The sequence below is a fragment of the Branchiostoma lanceolatum genome, chromosome 9 (assembly GCF_035083965.1).
Source record: "Branchiostoma lanceolatum isolate klBraLanc5 chromosome 9, klBraLanc5.hap2, whole genome shotgun sequence".
NCBI classification, from domain to species: Eukaryota; Metazoa; Chordata; class Leptocardii; order Amphioxiformes; family Branchiostomatidae; genus Branchiostoma; species Branchiostoma lanceolatum.
Window position 1 is genome coordinate 1397524 of NC_089730.1, and position 21431 is coordinate 1418954.

The 21431-nt window shown below is 40.4% G+C and overlaps 1 protein-coding gene across 1 annotated transcript in view; it reads right to left on the reverse strand.

The window, feature by feature from the left end:
• Positions 1 to 18202: 18202 nt before the first annotated feature.
• LOC136442185 (sulfhydryl oxidase 1-like) overlaps positions 18203 to 21431 on the reverse strand; it is a 51552-nt gene continuing 48323 nt past the window's right edge. Inside the window, exon 12 of the mRNA XM_066438916.1 lies at positions 18203 to 21316. Within this exon, the coding sequence (XP_066295013.1) occupies positions 20607 to 21316 (710 nt within the window). The 3' untranslated portion in view covers positions 18203 to 20606. The remainder of the gene's footprint in view (positions 21317 to 21431) is intronic.

Below are 21431 nucleotides of genomic sequence, written 5' to 3' on the forward strand. Positions count from 1 at the left end.
TTCACACCATTCCCCGCACTTCAGCCAGACCGAATGACTTCGGGAGGGCCTTCTTTTCGCTAGAATGAGCCAGACATAATCAAGCGTGGAATTTGTATCAATATTAAACGTGCCTCCTACACAAACACACGTCTGTTTTATGCGAGTATCATTTGTCCTTGACAGAACAACAATAGATACCATGGCAGCGTATTTTCTACCCCAGTAAGTAGACTAATTCTTGTTGTGTGTGTGCGTGTGTGTGTGTGTGTGTGTGTGTGTGTGTGTGTGTGTGTGTGTGTGTGTGTGTGTGTGTGTGTGTGTTGGTTGAAATGATCTAGAAGTTACTTCTGATTCAACAATACATGGTCTTCGGTACTAGCAGTGGCTTTTGCGCAGTGGGTATTTGCTATATATATTTATATCGGTGGACCTTGCATGCTTAGTTGCACTTGTTACACGTAACAATCATATAGGGACAGACAACTGACATAAAGCTGAAACCTAACAATTGCACACACAAAAATTATTTACAAGGTTACTACTATCTTTTAGCTTCTTCACTATCTAACTAAACGTTGATTTGAAGAGAAACTAGATTGCACAACAGGTCGGAGCAAAAAAAAAACCTCATTACATGTCGGAGCAAAGGTTAAAGTTCAAACACTTTATTTTTGTTTTCGTTATACTCTACAACGATATGAAAAAGAGTATAGCAACTACAGGGGATAATTCTAAGTTAAAACGCATAAGATTGATTCAGGGTCAAAGTAAACAAACAAACAAAAATAAAGATGTGGGAAATATACCGTATTTTGACATTGGGAAGACACTCAAGACAGGAATTTGCCACATCTATTTTCACGCTAGCTGCTGTTTTGATGTTTAAAGGCATCCAGAGCATTTATCAGGCTTGAAACGTGAATAAAAAACTCCAATTTCTAGTCATTCCTACACATAGTAAGTTTAAATAACACTATACCATTACACATCGACATTAAAGTAGCAAAGATACGATGTCGTTGTGTGGTGAGAACTGATAGAAAATCCAAGCCCTAATAGATTGATCCCGACTGTCCATCACAATTAGCGGTTCGACCAATGAGAGAGTGACTGCATGTCCGTCAAAGATTTGCATCTTTATGCTTTAATTTTGCATTTCTACGTTTTGACGGAGGTGGGCGGGGCTATGGTATCGGTCTATTTACACTAGGCGCGTGAAACTAAAAGATCACCGTGTAGCTTATTTTTGTGCCGCTTTTGAGCACTTATGATAAGAAATCCGCACGCAAGGCTTGTTGACAGTGGCATTAAATGTCAATTTCATGAAGATTACAGCAACTAGAATATTTCTTGTTTTCAAGCCTCATAAAATGCTCTGGGTGCCTTTAAGGCTTTAGCAACTGGTCTTATGGAAAAATTATGAACAATGGCAAAAATGTCCGTGTAATTTGTTATCCACTATTGTCGTTTCAGCTCGATTTTTCCCTTGTCTGTACCCATAATGCCGTGAGTACTGCTGACATGTTGCCACCGTCCTCCATGCTAGATCCCAGAAAAAAAAACACGTCTGATACTATCCATGTCAAGGTTTCACGGCGTGCATGTTGTGTGTATGGCAGAGAGACGTTGAAAAGACCACTTTATCCAAATTTTTTCTCATCATCATCACCATCATTGTTGTAGTTGTAGTAATCGTCTGTTTAAAACCAAGGTGCCAACAGACAATCAGCGGTATATCTCTTCCCTTGTAGGACAGTATCGTACCCAGGTCGTCACCCTCCCAACAGGGTCTGGAGAAACGTTGCTCGATAATGTTTTACAAGGAGGCTTTTTTTGTGTTACCCGTAATGTCACAATCTCGAAGATAGCCATGATAAACTGGTCGCTGCAAGAAAGTCTGTCCTAGTCCGATAGTCTTTTGACGGTCCCTGACGTAGACAAATGATCGGGGACCTTACTTGACCTTGTGGTGGGAGTGGATTTAGAGTTAAGCCATTGTTGTATTGTAACAATACACCTGAACAGTATTCATAGGCGTTAATATACGGTCTTATGAGCAGCCACGTGGATACTTTTATTCCACATTATGCAGGGAAAAACTGCACATGTTGTGTTCATACATTAAATAATCCACGTGCGGTCATCAACTTTAATTTCCTTTTTCATCTATTTTTGATATACTATTGAAAACAACACAAGGTTACCGTCTTACTTAATGAGTTTGTTGAGTCTTGGCGTACATTTTATCATACAAGTTCATGGGTAAAAATTCGCCATCAACAGTTATGCTTGGAATGGGTACAAGTTTAAGATATATCAGTAGAGTAGAGTCAGTTTTCCGTGTATGGTCCCAAATCGTGTCATAGACTACCGAATAATTCTGGATATGTACAAGAACTCTGCTGCCCAGTACCGCCACGCGCCACACCACACGGCATTGGATAAAGCCGTACCGAGAGGCCCAGAGGAGTGGTTATTCAATTAAAAGTATTCATGTCAGAGTCCCTCGCGTCGCAACAGTTTTGCTCCCCGCCGCTGTCCGTCCGCCACCTGTCCGCCGTGCCCCGCGCCACCGGTCCCTGGTGGCGACCGTACCCGGCTCCTCTAGGGACGCCATTCATATGTTAACACACCTCTCACCAATGGAGCGGCAGGAATGAAGTGCGCAATTATGAGCCATCAGAGAGTCCTTGTGGTAGAGTCTATCCCTAAACTGTCGACTGTTGGTCATTTGTAATCCTCATGTACTTGTATCAGAAAGCAGCGCACGGAAATGTACAATTCATTCGTTCTGGTGATGATAATGAGGATAAGTACAGCTATATTGTATTGTATATCATGATAGACTGAATAACATTATATTGTATTGTATATCACGATATACATTATTAATGTGATATCGGCAGTTGTTTTATGTGTCGAGACTTCACATATGGGCGAATCCAACAGGCGTCTAAAAATCACCTGTTCGTTTGTTTTACATGTATTCCTGCTATGGTGTCAAGTTTCTCGTTTCACTTTCCTTTTATATCGCGTTCTCTCGTGTTTCTTTGCTTTTCTTTTCTTCCCTCCCTATCCGTATCATTATTTCGAATGATCACCACTTCAAATCGATCCTGTTTATTTCTGGACCAATTGACTTCAGACACGTGAGCATAGCTTCAAGTAGCCCATTGTTTGTATGATGTAGGAGGATGTTACGGGATGGTGCAACTGTGCACTTGTTTGTTTTGACATCTATACATTGTTGCAGCTAGTTCAAGTTATATATACCTCACAAGGGATGTAAAATATAATGTTATGTCAGCTTCAACCCCAAGGTTTAAGTTGGTGTGTTACGCCGAAGGGCGGTTATACCGGCTATACAGATACAGAAGGTTCAAGGTGAAATTTACACACACGATTCTGCCGTTTATACGGCGGGAACTTCATTTGTATCACAACGCATCACACTTGACAGCTTGATAGAGAGTGATGACCGTTACGATTCAAATCTCTCTGACAGAGAACAGTTGTGAGAGAGGCAAGAATCGCACATTGTTGCTAATGATAGGTCATTTCATGGAGAATTAGAGAGATGTCCTTCTCACATCCCTGCAAGAATTCTGCAAACAGTGAAACCAAGGAAATTATTCTAAGTCTGTAGTGAAAGAAAATGTCCGTTGAAGCACGGAGCTTCTTGGTTTAAATAATTTGCAATTAGAGGAAACCCGCTAAAAGGTTGTAACGGCTACACCGGGGTCTGTCCGACTTCAATATACAGTGAGAGGACTGCTAATTCTGCTAACGGGGGGGGGGGGTGCACCTGCGCGTGTAAATAGGATCTAAGGCCAGAAACAGGTGCGCCATATAGCCAACAAGCGGTACAAGTGGACTAGCGGCAAAGGGATCCTACATTAGAGCTACTCTCCAAGCAGAGGAGTAGGTCCGGCTGGTTTTTGACGTGTTTTTAGGCGTTTTGTCGGGCTTTCTACTTTGTTATGTTTTTTTGTCTCACCAACCCACAAAAAAAGATGAGAGACAAAAAACAAACAAAAAACGAAACAAGGAAAAGTAGAAAGCCCGACAAAAATGCCCACAAACACGTCAAAAACCAGCCGGACCCACTCCTCTGCCTGGATAGTACATTACAACAACAACCGTACAATCAACTAGAGTTCCTCGACCTCATAACTTCGACAAATGATATTAACTTTTTACCACTGTTTTAAAGGTTATTGATTATATTTGGCACGTTTCACATTGATATCTGGCATTTAATTGTGTCAATCATAAATCCAGCTATCTACAAAGCAAAAAAACATAATGATCCGTCAACACCTTCTTGAATCAGTCTCCCTCAAAGTCTCCAACCAAATTTACCCCTGCAGTTCCAGCTAGCTGCTAGGGGGCCAAACCTACGCCACCTCTTCACGAGCCCATGAGCTATCTAACGTTACCTTTGAAAATAACAGCATGTCCAGAACACGAGATGGGAAAAACGTCTTTTCTGCTGCAATGCCATGGAAAGTCGCCAGGGGGCTACAGCAGAACTTGTCATTTGTTTTGCTAACGCCTAACGTTACCCACAGAAACAACAAACATATTCACAAGTAAATGGCACAGATAACATAATCTTCTTGGTGAAGGTGATAAGATCTGATTCAACAGCAATATCAATGACATAAGGACAATAAGAATATTTTTGGCCGGTGTTGTTTTTAATTCCCTTCATGTCGTTCGGGCGGCATACAATGAAGTAATGTTCAATTAGGTAGGGGGTCATTATTTTGTCGTAGCCACCATATTTGACATTAAATCAAAGCAGACACCATACATGCGATATCTTGACAAGCAATTGTGGTCACCTGAGATCAACTATATTTGGTGCAAGAGTTTAGAGCTTCGTTCATTTCAGTTGCCTGGCCGCCATTTTGTGTCCCCTGACTGTGCTCAACATTATTGTCTTAACTTCGCTTCAGTTCAGACCTCCCGTTTCAAGGAGGACTAAAATGGCCTCTTGAATTGACATATCGTCGTCAAAATGCACAGAGTTCTGATGTAGATCAAGGATGGATTAGATTTGTGAAACTTATACTTGCTTTGAGGGCATCTGTCCATTGATAGAAACTAACAAAATATCTAACACTCAAAGCAAAAGCGGGTCTATCAACCCCCTTGCTCAATGCCTTAAGCTAACACATTGAATAAAAAACATTTAATACTCTCTAACCACAAAATACTTCTTCTAAGCAAGGAGGTTTAAACCCTTAGAAAATATGATAGGGAAAGCTGGCGGATTTCTTTTACAACTGGTGTGTAGGTTGCTCTTGAAAACGTCTTGTGCGTTCGTTAGGTTGTGCGGTTGCCACTAAATGGAGCTCGTTTATTTTCAGGCGCTTCTAACAAGTAGGTTAAATGACTTAACCGCCTTGCTTCTAATAATGATAAGGCCCCCCTCTCTTCCCTAATACGGAGCTCATTTGAACAACTCGCACTAAAACAGAATGACATGAGATGCAAAATATCAATACCTGTGCTGCGTTTTGAACCCCTTCTGCCCGGGTGTCGCGGGTCGGATAACTACCATACCACCAGGGACTTGTGATTGACAGGTATTATTGACGGCACTAACCATGGGGACCTCTGCTGGGGTGCCGCAGTCAAGTTGGGCTCAGTTCACCGCCTTTGTAACATCAGATTGGTGACAGAACTTGTAGCTGATGTGTATAGTCCAGAAAAATACTCCAGGCCACTTACAGTATCATGTATCTGCTGAAAAACTGGACCATACAGGCAGACTCATCTGTCAGACTTCGCCTCCTACTTGAGAAATAAAGAAGCTGTAGGGTTTGTAAATGAGAGTTAAGTGGAGTGTCCAGCCTTGACAGGCCACTGTTTAATGCAGTGGTCATTTATCATTGCCCTGTCCAGGACACATTGTGTGGCCTTAATCGGCTGCCAGCTCACATGATGGACGATCGGGCCCAATTGTGTACCGAGACCGACATCTTTGTTATGCCCAGATGACATCCGACTTCCGAGAGCCGTACGCGAGCGGCGAGAAGAGACAAAATAGAACGTTGTGTGTTGGTATTATTCTATGGTGTGTACATATCTCTGTTTGATAGAGTGCTATCCTCTTACATACATTTGTACAAGGGTCGCCAGAAGTTCGCCCAGTTTCTGTTAAACCATGATAATCCCATAATTGCTATAGCGTGGACATTGTTTCTGTTTGTCCTAGATCCCTTTGTGCTTTATTCGCGCCCCACTGTGGAGATGAAAAACTACCATCGGCCCTCTCAACGGCCCTTTCAGCCGACACAACACCAGTTACGTTACCAGCATCTCGGAAATCTGTGGAGGTCAGCTAGCGGCCACTACTCCGAACAAACTCGCCAGAGCTTGCGAGGTAGGAATGGAAAAGAGCTGTTAGTTCGAGTTAGGAAGAATTGGTGGCATTCCAGTAACTGTTACTCCGCTCCCGAGGGAAGATTTATTACATTTTCACGGACAATGCTCGATAAACGGTGCATAAAGAGATGCAACTAGCTGTAGCATATCGGTCGCACTCACTCTATTAAAGCTGCATGAATAATAATAGGCGGGCGGTGGTCAGTTGGCACCGGGAAGATTTTTCACCCCGGTCTGTCAGACTGGACAAAAACGGCATTCAACAGAACGGCTATTCAGCTTGGAGCAAAGAAACTCACAAGCTCTGTACAGAAATAAAGCTAGCATCTGCCAGCGCCAACTGCTCGGAACTGTGTGCTGGGTCCTGAGTAGGTTTGTTCGAGTAAGCCAAGTAAGACATTTAGAGAGCCTCAGTCAAATGAACCGCTTGGAGAATTAATTTAACGTGGTATACCCCAGCCATCTGCACACGGCTTATTCATAACTAAATCACATCGCACACAGTTGGTTAACTCGTGGATTCGCTATTTGGACTTTCTTGTACTAGTATTTGAATTCGCAACATTGGAAGGTCTGACGAGAAAGAAAACAAGAACGAAGTGTGCACAATCGTAAAAGAGTAGTCACTACCGATTTCTAAAATCAAAAGTCCAGTGTCCTTCAGTTGGACCACATTGTAAGCAGCCATGCAATCTGTTTAATGTGGTCTGACGGTCTTTGTTATGTAGGCTAAATGTGAAGATGACACGGCTTGCGTCGGTGTTACAGATAGACTGTAGGAACATGTACGTTATGAACTACTGCAATTATCTCTCTGAGAAAAAGCATTTCTAGCTACATATGTATACAATGCAAGTTGTCTCTATCAAACTAACTACGCCGGTTATAGGGCCATGAATAGAATATGATATGGTTCTTAAGAATCAAACTAAACATCCCATCAATAGCAATGGATTTCCGCGATATGAGAGCCATGCAACTGTGTGACATGAACTTCAGATGACACGGAACCGGAGCCCACTTGACTTTCTGACACCGGCGTTACCACGGCCACCGAGCGCACGGCTGGAGTATGGCATGAACGCCATGGATCAACAACTCCACATGTTAGAAATAACTGCTCTATCGAACGAAAACAGTTCATATCTAAGTGCTCTGATAAAGGCTTGATTTCTATATCAATTGCGTCTATGCTAAAATAAGTCAGTGACAAAGTAACACATACAAATGTGTTTTTGCTAGTGATACAATCCGACATGGTTTTAACTTAAAAGTTGTATGTGCTGCAAATATGTGCAAAATGTGTGTAAGTAGATATTTATAGCTTATAGAACATTATGTAGACATGATTATTACGATGGAAAAAAAGGTCAAGTGCTTCTTCTTTTTGACTGAAAGCTCTTTAAAAAGCAAATATGACGTTACGTTGATGAAGGTTAGACATCCAGGTAGTAAGATACGCCAAAAATAGTTACTCAAGCAACTGGATAAAATGTTGAAACAGTCAGACGTTTCAGACAGTATCCGCTGTCTTTCGTCAGTGACTAAGGATAGGACTTGAGAACCAGGTTTTATACCAAAACTCTGAATAGATATGTTAATGAGGTTAAGACAATCTAGGATGTCTTGACGTAGTCTTCAAAACAAGGTTAATTCAAGAAAGGCTGTATGCTAATAGTTCAATTAGCTACTGTTGTTTTAGTACAGTAAGTACAGGAACCGAACTGCAATAACATGTACACTGGGAAGACTAGTCGACCACTAAGACAAAGGTACAATGAACATTGCAGAAAGAGCGCTAACGGCTACTTCTCAGACTCTGCCATTTTCTAATCTTCAAGGAGCACCACCCCCACCCCCGGACGAACAACATTTAGTTACTGTGCTAAAACAATAGTAGCTAATTGAACTATTAGCATACAACATTGTCTTGAATTAATGTTTTGAAGACTGCATCAAGACATCCTAAATTGTTTTAACCTCATTAACATATCTATTCAGAGTTTTGGTATAAAACCTGGTTCTCCAGTCCTATCCTTAGTCACTGACGAAAGACAGCGGATACTGTCTGAAACGTCTGACTGTTTCAAAATTTTATCCAGTTGCCTGAGTAACTATTTTTGGCGCTAATATGACGTTAATCTAAAATGTAAGAATGGAAACATCACACGACAGAGATTTCTGCCAACCTTCAGTAAACTCATACATTGTTTGAGTACTTTGGCTTCCATTGATTATCAAATTAGTGAAATGTACAAAATAATCATAATGACGAATGTTTGTGTTGAGCCACACAGTGTGAAACCAAATCAAAGTTTATTTTCATCAAGAGATTCTAACGAAATACAGTTATTTGCGGCCATTTTCTCCATCGGGCATTCAGTCCATATCCTACTGTGCCGCTCTCTTCTCCTGTTTAACAATGAACTCTATAACGATTTGTTATACGATAAACCTCTTTAACAATGAACTCTCTTATACGATAAACCGATTCTGTGTAGCCTGACCATTTCGGGAACTGCACGTCTGTTTTAAATGGCAGTGTATGATATAACTGACCGAAAAAGTGTTATAACTGTTATAACTGTTGAGTCGTTTGAAACAGGTAGCACGTCGTTCATACCAGCCACGAGGCAGACCATCTAAATATCATTTGACTTTGTGACCTTGTGGTCGCCATGACAGTTTTAGAGACATGACATACAGCCATGTTGCTGGCTGTAAAGGGTGCTCCAGATCCGAACAAATACTCAGGAGCGTCGACTCATGACTCACAGTTACACCCACAGTTAGTAATTAGAGCGTTCTCACATCAGAAATGGTTATCATTTCGCTTCCTCTTATTGCACAAATAGCTTTCGTTTAAACACAGAAATATATCACATCGTTCTCTTTTGTGTTTTCATATGTTTATTTGTCTGCTTTCATGTATCGATTCAAGACCTCTTCATATTTATATATACAGATGCAATTATTCAATGACAGCAAGTGATTTCTGCAGGTATACATAAAGCTTACTGCATTATGATTTCTGAGGAATAGATTTATTCTGTGTACATACGTGTTCTGGGGGGGGGGGCATTCAAATACACAAAAACACGACGTAAACCTCTATGCCAAGCACACTTGATTTCTTGGTTTCTGAATTCACCTTCTCTATTTCTTTTATAGATTCGAAAAAGAAGATCACATGCACCATATTAAGACTTGTATTGGCCCAAAACAAAAATGTTGTACTTTGGCATCAACAGTTAAAGAAATTGATAGTTTTTGCATTCCCCAAAACTTATACATATGTTTATTCATTTAAGTTTGAAATTCTTTATCTAAAATGTTAACAAGTCTGGTATGTCTATTTACTTATTTATTTATTTATGGATTTGTTTATCTATGAATGTTGGCTTTGTGGCTCCCGTGGGTCTATCATAAGATGCCTGTTTTCACATTTTCTTTATTTCGTCCTTCTGCTCAACATTGATTTCTTGCAAAATTTCATAGCCGATAAATCAAAAGAGTGTTTAGCATTCCTCTTTTTTCTGGTTTCTATTTTTTTGTCGTTTGAAAATGACCCAAATTGTACTACCCCGCTATGGATTGAACGGCTAAAAGATTTTAAAAGGTGTGCAGTATAAAAGACTATGACTTAACTGTGCAAAACGATATGGTGCAGTCCCTTAACAAATCAAATTCAGGTTCAAATGCAAAGCATTTTTAGCCCAAGTTTGAATAGCAAATAACAACGACAATCTAAACTTGGACTTAAAATACTTTCTATTTGAACCTGAATTTGATTTGTAAAGGAGCTGACAATAACTACGGGAAAATATCTTACTGAATGTTTCTGCCGAAATGTTTGTCACCGGTTCATACATGCATGGCCAGAGATACTCGGTCCTGGGATCGACAGTATTTAAGTGAATTCCTGTGTAAATGTGTCACCTTTAAGCCTGGGTGACTGGAGATATTAATTTATCGTTCAGTACAATAGGTCTCATTGGAGTCCAGGCTCGTTGTTAGAATTCTAGCCGTTCAGTCAGAAATGCCAATTCAACAACCCGACGTGCTACAAATATCTGATTGCACATGTTACTAGGATATCGATATTACTCAACCAATGTATCGTTAAGAGAGAGACCTTAAAATGATGTTACAAACTGTTCATCGGTAATGCCCGTGTACAGTCGGTAGATACAACACGCATACCGGACGTTTGGGAAACCCAGTCGTGTACTTTATCACGGAGAGACAAAATTGGCATGTGTAAGGCCATGTTGATTTGATTATATGGATGACATCCATATGCAGTTTAAATACTATACATGCAACATTATATACAGTCAGTATAACACAAACGTTCAGCAATAAACACACAAAAAAAAACAGCACAGATTTTACGATCTTTGGCAGGTTTCGAACAAAAAGAAAATATAAGTGAGAGATTTTTTTTGCAAGTCCGGACTTGTTTCCAGACGTTTAGCTTTTTTTGGACTTTTGAACATAAACGTTTTTACAGGTCCACTTCATGCCCGTTTAGGTATGCAGCCTATGCACTGATGCTGGCTTCTTAGGTGAACTTTCGGTGTAATCTAGACCAGCTAGCAGGCCGAGATTGAGAATCGGTGTTCGCCAAGCGCTGGTCAAAAAACAATTAACATGTATTCCGTAAAACTCGTATGAATACTTAAAGCTTAGAAATCGTACTATCATGGAAGAAATCAAATCCCGAGACCAGCATCTTGTCCTGGCGCTGGCAAAACAAAGTACATGTATCGTATGTATTCCGTAAGACTCCTATAAATTCCGCAAAAATCGTATGTTTCTTAAGCTTAGTAGTGGATCGTAAAAATTCATTGAAATTCGAATGTACTCCGTAAAACTCTTGTTTCTCAGTAGTGGGCCGTCTCCGTTCCGTAAAATTCATGTGCATTGTTTTGTTTGGATATTAGTTTCTCTTATTTCCTTGCCACATGTTATTCTGTTTATCTTATTCTCTACGTGTGTTTATCTTATTCTCTACGTGGCACGCCTGTAAAGCAGTGTCTTGAGCACTGAGCGTGTCAACCCTGAAATAAATAGATGAATAAATAAATAAATAATAAATGAAATAAATAGAACTCGTATGAATACTTAGACATCGTTAACAGCAGACGAACCTCTCCGAACAAGTCTGGTCACGTGATCGACCTTGGGCGCTGGCACATGTTTATCATTAACCACGGCAAAGAAATGACAGGCGTCATATGAATTTATGAATAATTCATGTCTACTTTCGTTCTAATTGATAAAACAGATGTCAGTCTGTGTTGTCGTCAATAAAAGAATTGAGCGCCGTGACAGACACATGCCCATCAACGCTGATTACTTTCCATACAAATGACAGTTGGGGTCCAAATTGAAAAGCTTCTAAGGCATGCCATAGGCATAGTATATTACGTAACGTTATATAATCTGATCAAAATCTACGGCAAATCGTAGCGTTTTCTTTTCTCCACCTCCAGATCTGATACTACGAAGTGTGTGTGTGTGTGTGTGCAACACCATACATGATCAGCTGCGCATGTTTCCCTGGGTTTTGTTGGGAAGTAAATAGTTTTAGGTAACTTTGGAAAGCTATTTTCTTTATAATTCTGAAAGAATTCTAAATCTAGCTCGTTTCATTGACAAAGATAAAACGCAATTCTTCTGTAAGCGAACATTTTCATATCATACCTTTATCATCGGATATCAACATACTTCAGAATGTTATAGGATCACAAAACAGTTTTGTATTGTCCGGTAAATTGGATGAATTGGAAGAAATAAAGATGATAAAGATTTTGATATGAAAATGTTCGCTTACATAAGAATTGCGTTTTTATCTTTGTCGATGAAACGAACTAGATTTAGAATTCTTTCATTATTTATCATGATAGTCTTTTTAAGCCGTACGGATAGTGGGTTGTTATTCACTGTGTCTGGGGCGTGGTTTGGAAGGCGGAGCCCGGCCATCCCTCTCCTTCCACCGCCTTTTACCTCCCCAACCGAAGTCAGGTACCCCTTTTTACACCTGGGTGGAGTGAGAAATGTCGTGTAAAATGCCTTTCCCAAGGACACAGGGTCGGTGAAATGACAGGATTAGAACCCAAGACCAAACTTGGCCAAACACCCTGCCGTTACGCCGCACTGCCCCTTCGAAGAAATAAGTAACAGCAAGTCGAGCATTTCAATGAGTGAATATACTATTACAAAAAGCCTTAGGACCTGTCGTATCTCTGCGCCTGTTCAATAAAAGTGCTATGTACGGTTCGCAACAAAAAAGTGTGGTCCAGTGCTTTAAATGACATATATCCAAAAACACAGAAAGTGCGCATGCCCCCAAATAGTTAACAGGAAAACCAAGCTTAAGTCAGTAACATATGTAAGAATCGCGAAGTAAAACGTGCAATAAAGTTTTAGGTAATCAGGTCTAACTTTGAACCTTGCCATTAGGGTTTCAAAAGCTTGTGTCATGGTGTGAAGTTGCTTTATTACAATGCTTGTGTTTATCTCCGCATGTGCATGGACTATTCAGTACTATAACCCGGTCATCAAAATTGAGCGCCAATAGTATGACCCATGGTTTGATTGTCTTCACCTAGAATAGTATCACAGGCACAAAATGTCGAAACAAACTGAACAAAGATATCGTTAACCAACGGAGGATCCCTGTTGCGTTTCTGCTTAACTGTACTCTCCAAGCAGAGGAGGCCTAGGGGTTCCGGCTGTTTTTTAATGTGTTTTTAGTCGGGCTTTCTACTTTGTCATGTTTTTTTGTCTCTATAAACCCCATTGTACATGGATGAAGCTATACCACATACCAAGAAGCCTTGTTGGTTTATCTTTTAATTTTTCTTTTCTGCTTTTTAGAAAGAAAACTGATAAAAAGCAGCCAAATTCTCTATGGACTATACTGATAGCTGTGAGAGTAGCGAAAGAATGAGTTTTCCAACTAGAAAGGCAACATTTGCGAGCAAATACAGCATGTTTAGCCATGCTCCTCGCCATGCAAAAAATGGACTCCCAAAATAACAATAGACCATTCTAAAATACTTCCACTAAAAAAATGGATCAAACTTGAGTTTAAAAACAATTATCAGTCTCTCCATACAGGAGTGGAGTCTTCCAGTAGCACCTCAACACAATATGGACCAGTCCAAAACCATATCCACTTATTAATTAACAAATAAACTTCTGCTAACAAATGGACTTTTTTTTTTAAATAAATTTTTTTTTGTAAGATGTATTTTATTGGCTTTTCGCAGTTCACATACACTGAATTAAAAGACCAATGTACAGTACGTTGACAATTTTAAACTGCTGTCGGCGTACATATAATCATATTCATATATAAAATCGGTACATAAAACACTTTCAAGACAATGTTGTTTCTCCAACAAAATTAGCAACATTCGCAAATCATTCGCAAATATGGTGCAGAAAAAATATAACGTTACTAGTAACTGGTTACTGTACTGAACACTCCCAAGGCAAACACACCAAGATTCAGTAACCATACTGGTTAAGCAGTTTCGTGAGATACGGTATCGGTGAGTTACTGAATCTCAGTGTATTCGCCCTAGGAATGTTCAGTTTGTGCCCATTACGTGTGCATCTACCCGAGATTTCGGATCTTCTACTCGGTAGCCAGTGTTCAAATTGGGAACCTAGCAGGGATCTGCCAAACTTCAAACAAAGTCTCTCGCGCCTTTCCAACAGGGTGGTGAGACCCAGCTGAGTCAGTGCCTCCGCATATCCAGGGTAGTCTCTGCCGAGGATGATGCGGCAGGCTCTTCTTTGAATTCTCTCCAGCTGGTCCATTTGGCGATGTGTCAGTCCGGGATTCCAAATGGGGACGGCGTATTCGAGGAGGGGTCTAATGTACCCTGTATAGATGGTAAGTAGTTCTTTCGGTGAAAGGTTGAACTTTCTGAGTCGCTTGAGAATGAACAGTTTTATCGCGGCTTGTGCTGACATGTATCTGACTTGTTCATTCCAACGAAGGTCTTTCTGGATGCGGAGACCAAGTATTTTCAAACAAGGTACAGCAGACAGGGTTGAGGAGTCGATTTGCAATGTAGGGAACGGTGGCGGGTTCCTGCAGAACGTAATGTGCATTGCTAGACACTTGGTAATTTGGACTTTTTCATAATCATTCCAGCTCAAAATTGAAATAAATAATTACAGAATCCTCTCCTTGCAAGAATGGGATATTCCGTGCCATCTCCATGTAAACTAGACCAGTGGAAAAATATCCGCTGAAAATTACACTCTTGCGCATAATCAACCCAGTTCAAAATTGAATTAAAAAAGATCAACCCAAGGGAAGAATGAAGTTTTCCATTATGATACATATGAAGATTTGACAGGAGAAGAAGGAAATGACCAAAAATGGGTGAAATATAAAAATGTGACACCCCTTTGTTTGAATACATGATTCAATAGTATACACTTTGGGTTGAAAATAACGAAACCAAAAAAATCTTTGTTTAAAAAATCGTTTTGAAAGGCTGTATGGCAAACATTTGAATGAGGGCCTGTGTACATGCCAAATTTCACATTATTTTGGTTTAATACATATAGGAACTGGAGATGTGTATCTTTTAAAAAAAAAGAGTGAACAAAGCCATGTCCTAGGAATTCCCATACCATATTTGGCATGAATACTAGCCTACACCTGCGCCATGTAATTAGATTAACTCAATTGACCAATCAGGTGGTCGCAAGGCTCACAGGCATGCAAGGCCAGGTGCAAGGCACTTGGGGTCAATGACCTTTAGGTCATATGTAGTATTGAAAGTGACAGAAGTGGCAAATATTGTCAAGAAAGCCCAAAATAAATCGTTTTGAATATATGTATGCCAAAAATGGGAATATAGTCCTTTAAATATTTGTTCAAGCCACATATACAGCAAATTTCAGGTCATTCGGTTGAAATACCAGGGCGCAGGAGGCCAAGATATGCTAAAAATAGCCTAAAAACCTCAATAAAACCACTTTCAAGGTCAATATCAAAAAAAGGAAAAGAACGCACATTGGTTTTTGCCTACATTACCTCTGTACCAAATTTCAGGTCATTTGGTCAAAAAATGACAGAGATGAATCGATTTGAAGATTTGACAGGAGAAGAAGAAACATGAGTAACTAGAAAGGCCGTCATTTGCCCCTGAGCAAATACAGCATGTTCAGCCATACTCCTCCCCATGCAAGAAGTGGGCTGTCCCAAAATAATGCCTGGGCAAATCGAAATATTAACTGCATGTAGAAAGGCAACATTTGCGAGAGCATCATACTTCGCCAATCTCCCTCCCGATGCATAAATTGACTGTTCCAAAATCACCCGTGCAAAAAAATTCTCTCTACAAGTTCTGCGAGACCCCAAGAGCTTCTTACTGCAAAGGCTTGCGTGTGTTCCTGCAATATGACCTCAGGTGACCTAAATAGAACACGCGTTCTTTGGCCAGTGGCAAATGGAACGCGGGGATCCTTAGATAGAACATGGATTCCTTGGCCAGCAGCAAATAGAACATGGAACGGGGATACCACTTTTGGCCTGTTTTTGGTCTGAAAATGGGCCCAAAAGTCCCCAAAATGAAGCATTCTGTAGTGATGTACACCAGAATTGTGATTGAAGTCCTGTAGGGACATGTTCAAGGCACCCTTGTACCGAATTTCAGGTCACTTGCTTGCAATACCAGGGCACAGGAGCCCAAAATATAAAAATTGTCTAAAAATGCCCCAAAAAACGTCCATAAAAATGATTTTAATGCCTGTTTCAACAAAATTTAAAAATCACCTAAGGGTATTTGCCATCTTTACCTACATGCCAAATTTCAGGCCGTTTGGCCCAAAAATGACGGAGTAGATTCCATTTGAAGATATGGCAGGAGGAGAAGAAGAAGAAGAAGAACGTGAACAAAAACAATATGTTGAGCCATACTAGGTATGGCTAAACATAAAAACAATATGTTTAGCCATACTAGGTATGGCTAAACATAATCACCTTGAAGCAATATATTATATAACCTCCTTGCTTGAAGGTAGCAGAACACAGTTTTCGGCCTATGGGGATTTCTATAGTTAAGGGCCCCAAGGTGACTAGCTTCGAAGCGGGAAAAATTGATAGCTCGGTGCACTTGAGGAATACGAAAAACGAATATGTTTGAGTTGAGGGTACAACCTACAAATAACTAAAAAAAACAAAAAATCCTGTCGGCGTATCGGCTCCTCACGCCCACTTTGAAACAGCGCTCCGCGAGAGGTCACTGAACTGCAGCCGCCTGACCCCGTGAGGCGGTTGCACAAGATGGCGCATCACAAACAAAGCGGAAAAGGCCAATATCCAAATCCTACAGTCTAAAAGCCGACATATTTCTACACCACACAGCACAGTTTACACATGGATGCCTCTCACATGCAGCTTTCTACCCAGTTTTCAAGAGTTTGAGCCGCACTACTTTCTGTATCCGCGTCATAGACCCCCGGGGCCGTCGCGGATAAAAACTTTGTTCTGCTACCTTTAAGGCCATATGAAGAAGTATGTCAATGGCGGAGAACAATCTAACGTTAGGACGAAAATATACGTTCACATAATGAAGAGGAGTTGTAACCTTCCCCGGGTACTGTAGATATAATCCAATCATGACCAGTTCTACGACAGGTCCTTCTGATGCCCCGCCTGGAGCACAGGTCGGCGCATCCACGTCACTCAACCCAGATTACCATTGCTAATTTAATCAACTGCGGAGGCCGAGCTTTGGTGAGTCAGCCAGCGTGCCAGCGCCGCCAAGTTAATCTGCAGCGCCTATCCCCGGGTCGTTCCTACCAAGGAGGTTTTATATAACCTCCTTGTTCCTACCGACCTCCTCTTTCACAAAAGGGCTCGTTCCTACCTGAAACGTTGCTACACTTCAAGACTGGACGATTGTTCTTTTTTTACTCTACAGAGCACACAGCAGGCGTTAAGACATGGGATTTGGCAGTATCATTTATAGTATTGGCTGAAAAACAGCAACCACATGATACTTGTGAAGGCGATTTTGTGGTTCGTCAGATCAAAATACTTCAGAACTAGCCTGCCGGAATATTGTAGGATTGGACGTACATTGGCAGAGGAGTTAAACATATAAATGTATAGTAGTTTCATCAGGTTGGTACTACTAAATTCAATGGTTAGCAATGTGAGAATATGCACAACTGGCTTCTAACCAATGACTCCTCTGGTAAGCACTGTTCTTTGCACACAGCCAGAGATACTCACCTGCCAACGTTCTGTACTCTCCAAGCAGAGGTGGGGTTCCGGTTGGTTTTTGACGTGTTTTAGGACTCTTTTAGGTGTTTTTGTCGTGCCTTCTACTTTGTCATTTTTTAAATACGTGATGTGTTGATGAAATGCGTTTGCAGTTAACTAAGAGAAACGGAACTTGGCACAGATATTACACTGTACCACTGACACGTCGGCACACAAACACACACAGAAACACATACACACGCACACAGGCAGCTTTGAGTATCTGATACTAGTATTTTGTTTGAAAGGTATGCCAATTATCCAAATCATCTTCTAGGTCAAGGACTGTTACCTTAACACAGCGATACATTAATGTTGTCACAGATACACAAACACACTCTTGCAAAGTAACACATTTACAATCAAAAATACACAATGCAAGAACACACACACACACACACACACACACATGCCAATGCATACAAACACACACACACACAAACACACATGCAAGCATGATGTGTTCATTCAATTTGTACAAAACCAGACTACACATCACAAAAGATAAGCAACACAAGCTTAATATTTGGAAACTCTGTATTTCGAACTTTCGGAATGTGAGACCACAATTGCACTAAATGTGTGATCCAACATTTTCATGTAGGGAAAGTTCTGCTAGGAATATATTCTCTTCATAATCTCTTCAATTTCAACCTGAACTTGTCAGACTACTTGTCTGTTTATGCTTCATTTCTTCTTGGTAAATTGATCAATCTGGCAGGTTTCTTCAATACATTACCACTAAATCTTATATACACATTGAAACTGCATATATTTTACAAGCATTGAATTTTCGTCACATCTATACATTTCTTCAAATACAGTGATTGTGTTTCTACATGTGGTAATAGCAGCAAAATCTCATTCATTTAGTTTTATTGCGCACAACCTAAAATGACTACTCTCCATTAATAAAATATGTATCAATTTCTTCTTTTCATTCCTCTATTACTATTCAATAGATACATCATAAAACTTCTCATCAAAATGTAAACTTCTAACAAATGGCTTAGTACATCAGTGTTATCTTAAAGGCAACCAAAGCAATATTAGGGCCCAAAAAGGGAAATAAATTAAATGCTGAAATCTTTATAGTGACATTAACTAAGTTACACTATTTAGCACACTTGCGTAATAACTTCATACTTTGAGCATTTTAAAACCGCGCAAAAACGTGCCGTGCAATGATCCCCTTAGTTTCGGGAGCCTACAAAAACTCCCGCGACGATTTTCAGTGAGTTCTCACATCACACCGACGACATATTTTTGCATCATGGACATCACTATACATTGTGATTGTGTTGTTTGAACTTGTATAGAAATGAAAAAACAAATTGACTTTCAAAATCCGATTTTCGGGCCTAATATTGCTTGCCAGGTTTCCTTTAACAACAAAACTTATACACAAAGCTTTTTAAAAAATCATACATTTGAAACTTTCAACTTTTTGTCCATGAGATCATCTAATGTATGTTTTGGTTTGGTACATGTTTGTTCTATCATATTCACATAAAATTAGACAGAGATTGTCAATTTTGGAATACTTTGAAGTTGAACATAAGAATTTGTTCACAGCTTACGTCTGGGCGATAGATAATTACATCAACTTTTCTTTTGTAGTTGCATTACAGAGACCTAAAACAAAATCCTTAATGAAATTCTAAAGTGAAACATTTGTTTTTCAAAACGATGAAAAATTCAGGTTTCATTACATGACTCCTTGAAGTTCCTCATGATCTAATTGCTACACATCTATATCCTTACTTAAAGCAAAGTTTGGCTAAAATATTGTGAGCGAACAGAAAAAATACCTTTCTACGTGACTTCAATAAGGGCATGTCTCTTAGAATGCCTAAAAAGTTGATAAATGATTGAGGGACAGACATGCTCAAAATGTAAACTAATATGAAGTTTCTGATAAAAGGAGGCAAAAGATAATGCTCAAATTCAAGTGCACCTCCTCTAAGACGAGAACCTCATTTTACAACCCTTCCTAAAGACAAGTGCAGCCCCATCCGAGATCTCCTGTCCCAGGATTTGAACCTGGGACAGGACATCTCAGTTACAAACCATTTGAACCAAAAGTGAAGGTGCTACCAGATGTGCTACAGGGACATCCCTTGTCATGGGATATCGGGCTGTGTTTTGTGAAATGGTAGAATATTACAAGTAACATATAGAACTATCATTCTCATCTTAATCTCTTAACATCAATCTTCCAAATTTCTAAAACACAGCATCGCGCACCATGAAATCAGATAAGTCTGTGAGTTATAAAAGGACATTTTTGGCACAAATACGACCGATTCTTAGGAATATGCCCGAAGTTCTCCAGTCACAGAGACTTGTCCAATTTAACAGTAGATCTTTAGGCAAAAAATGTGGCAATCTTGAAATTCTGCAACATTCTGGTGATCAGCAAATCCAGCTTAAAGACGTTTTGAGTGTGACATAGGCTTTAAAACTGCAGCTTCTTCTGAACCATTGCACCGCTGCGTCCTTCAAAGGAGTTACATTTTGTAAGCATGGCACTTCTTACAACATGTGAAATACAGTAGCACTAAAGCAACGATTGTGGCAATGTCAGCTCTTTAGTTAGATGTATGATTGTAAATAAAAGCCTGACTAGTACTTTAAATGTCCAATGTCAGAGAAACCATTCATGTATTTAGGCGTAGCAATGAAAATTTGGTAAAATGACCATTTCTTGTACCAATGGTGAGCTATAATGTTACAGTACACGCTTACATCTGATAAACTGTGTTAATAACTTAATATTCAGAATTTCTGTTTGCAACAAAAGAAGCAAGCTGTACTGCAGACATAGAAAAGAAGCACCATAGAATCATTTCTGGCTTGGAGCAGCTTTGAGGTTTAACTGCAGTTACTGTAGTACTAAACTTAGTAATTTCTTTCACCTTTCTTAAACCAGCGGTGTTCTTCTTCTGCGACGTCGTTTGACAATGAACATGACATACAGGCCGACGACAAGTGCCGATGACAGAACATACAGCATCACACACATACTGATGTCCAGGTTTGAGAAAACCCAACCAGCTTGACTCAGACTCTTTTCATTTCCTGAGAATTTCTCCACTTTAACGCCAAAGTTGGGATCGCGCCTTCTGTGTAGACGTCCTTGTAAATCCTTTACATGGACTCCCACCAACCCTTGCTGGGATGTTTGCTTGTGAGGCTGTTGTGGCTCAGACTGTCTCGCCATGGTTGGTTGGAGGTGAAAATGAGGACCTGGGTCTACACCCTGAAGGCTAGGGTTGTCATATATGAAGTTTGCAGAGCCATAATGTCGTTTAAGGAACTGCAAAACCTGTCCTTCGTCCCACATCAGTTTTGAGTCCTTTTCCGGTGCTTTACGACACGACGGACAGAGCCAGGCCGGAGGAAACTGCACTTTGGGAAACTGCGGATCCTCGCTCAGGTCCCCGTGTAGCCTCTTGTTGACACGGTTGTGTGTTCTCCACAGCCACAGGATGGCGTCCTCCGGGGTAGCCACCTCAGTCTCCATGTTAACAGCTTCTTTCTGGAAGTTTTTTCCGCATTCTTGGCAGCCGAACATGGTAGTGATGTAGCCACGCATGGCCAGCAGGACGCTCTGGGAACTCTGGGTAGGATCTGCAACAATAAAAAAAACGTAAAGGTAGTCCCATGGCCTTTTTGAGGCTGTAGTGGCAGTGGGTTGTTATGCACTGTGTCTAGGGCACAGTATTGGAAGGTGGAGCACATCTCT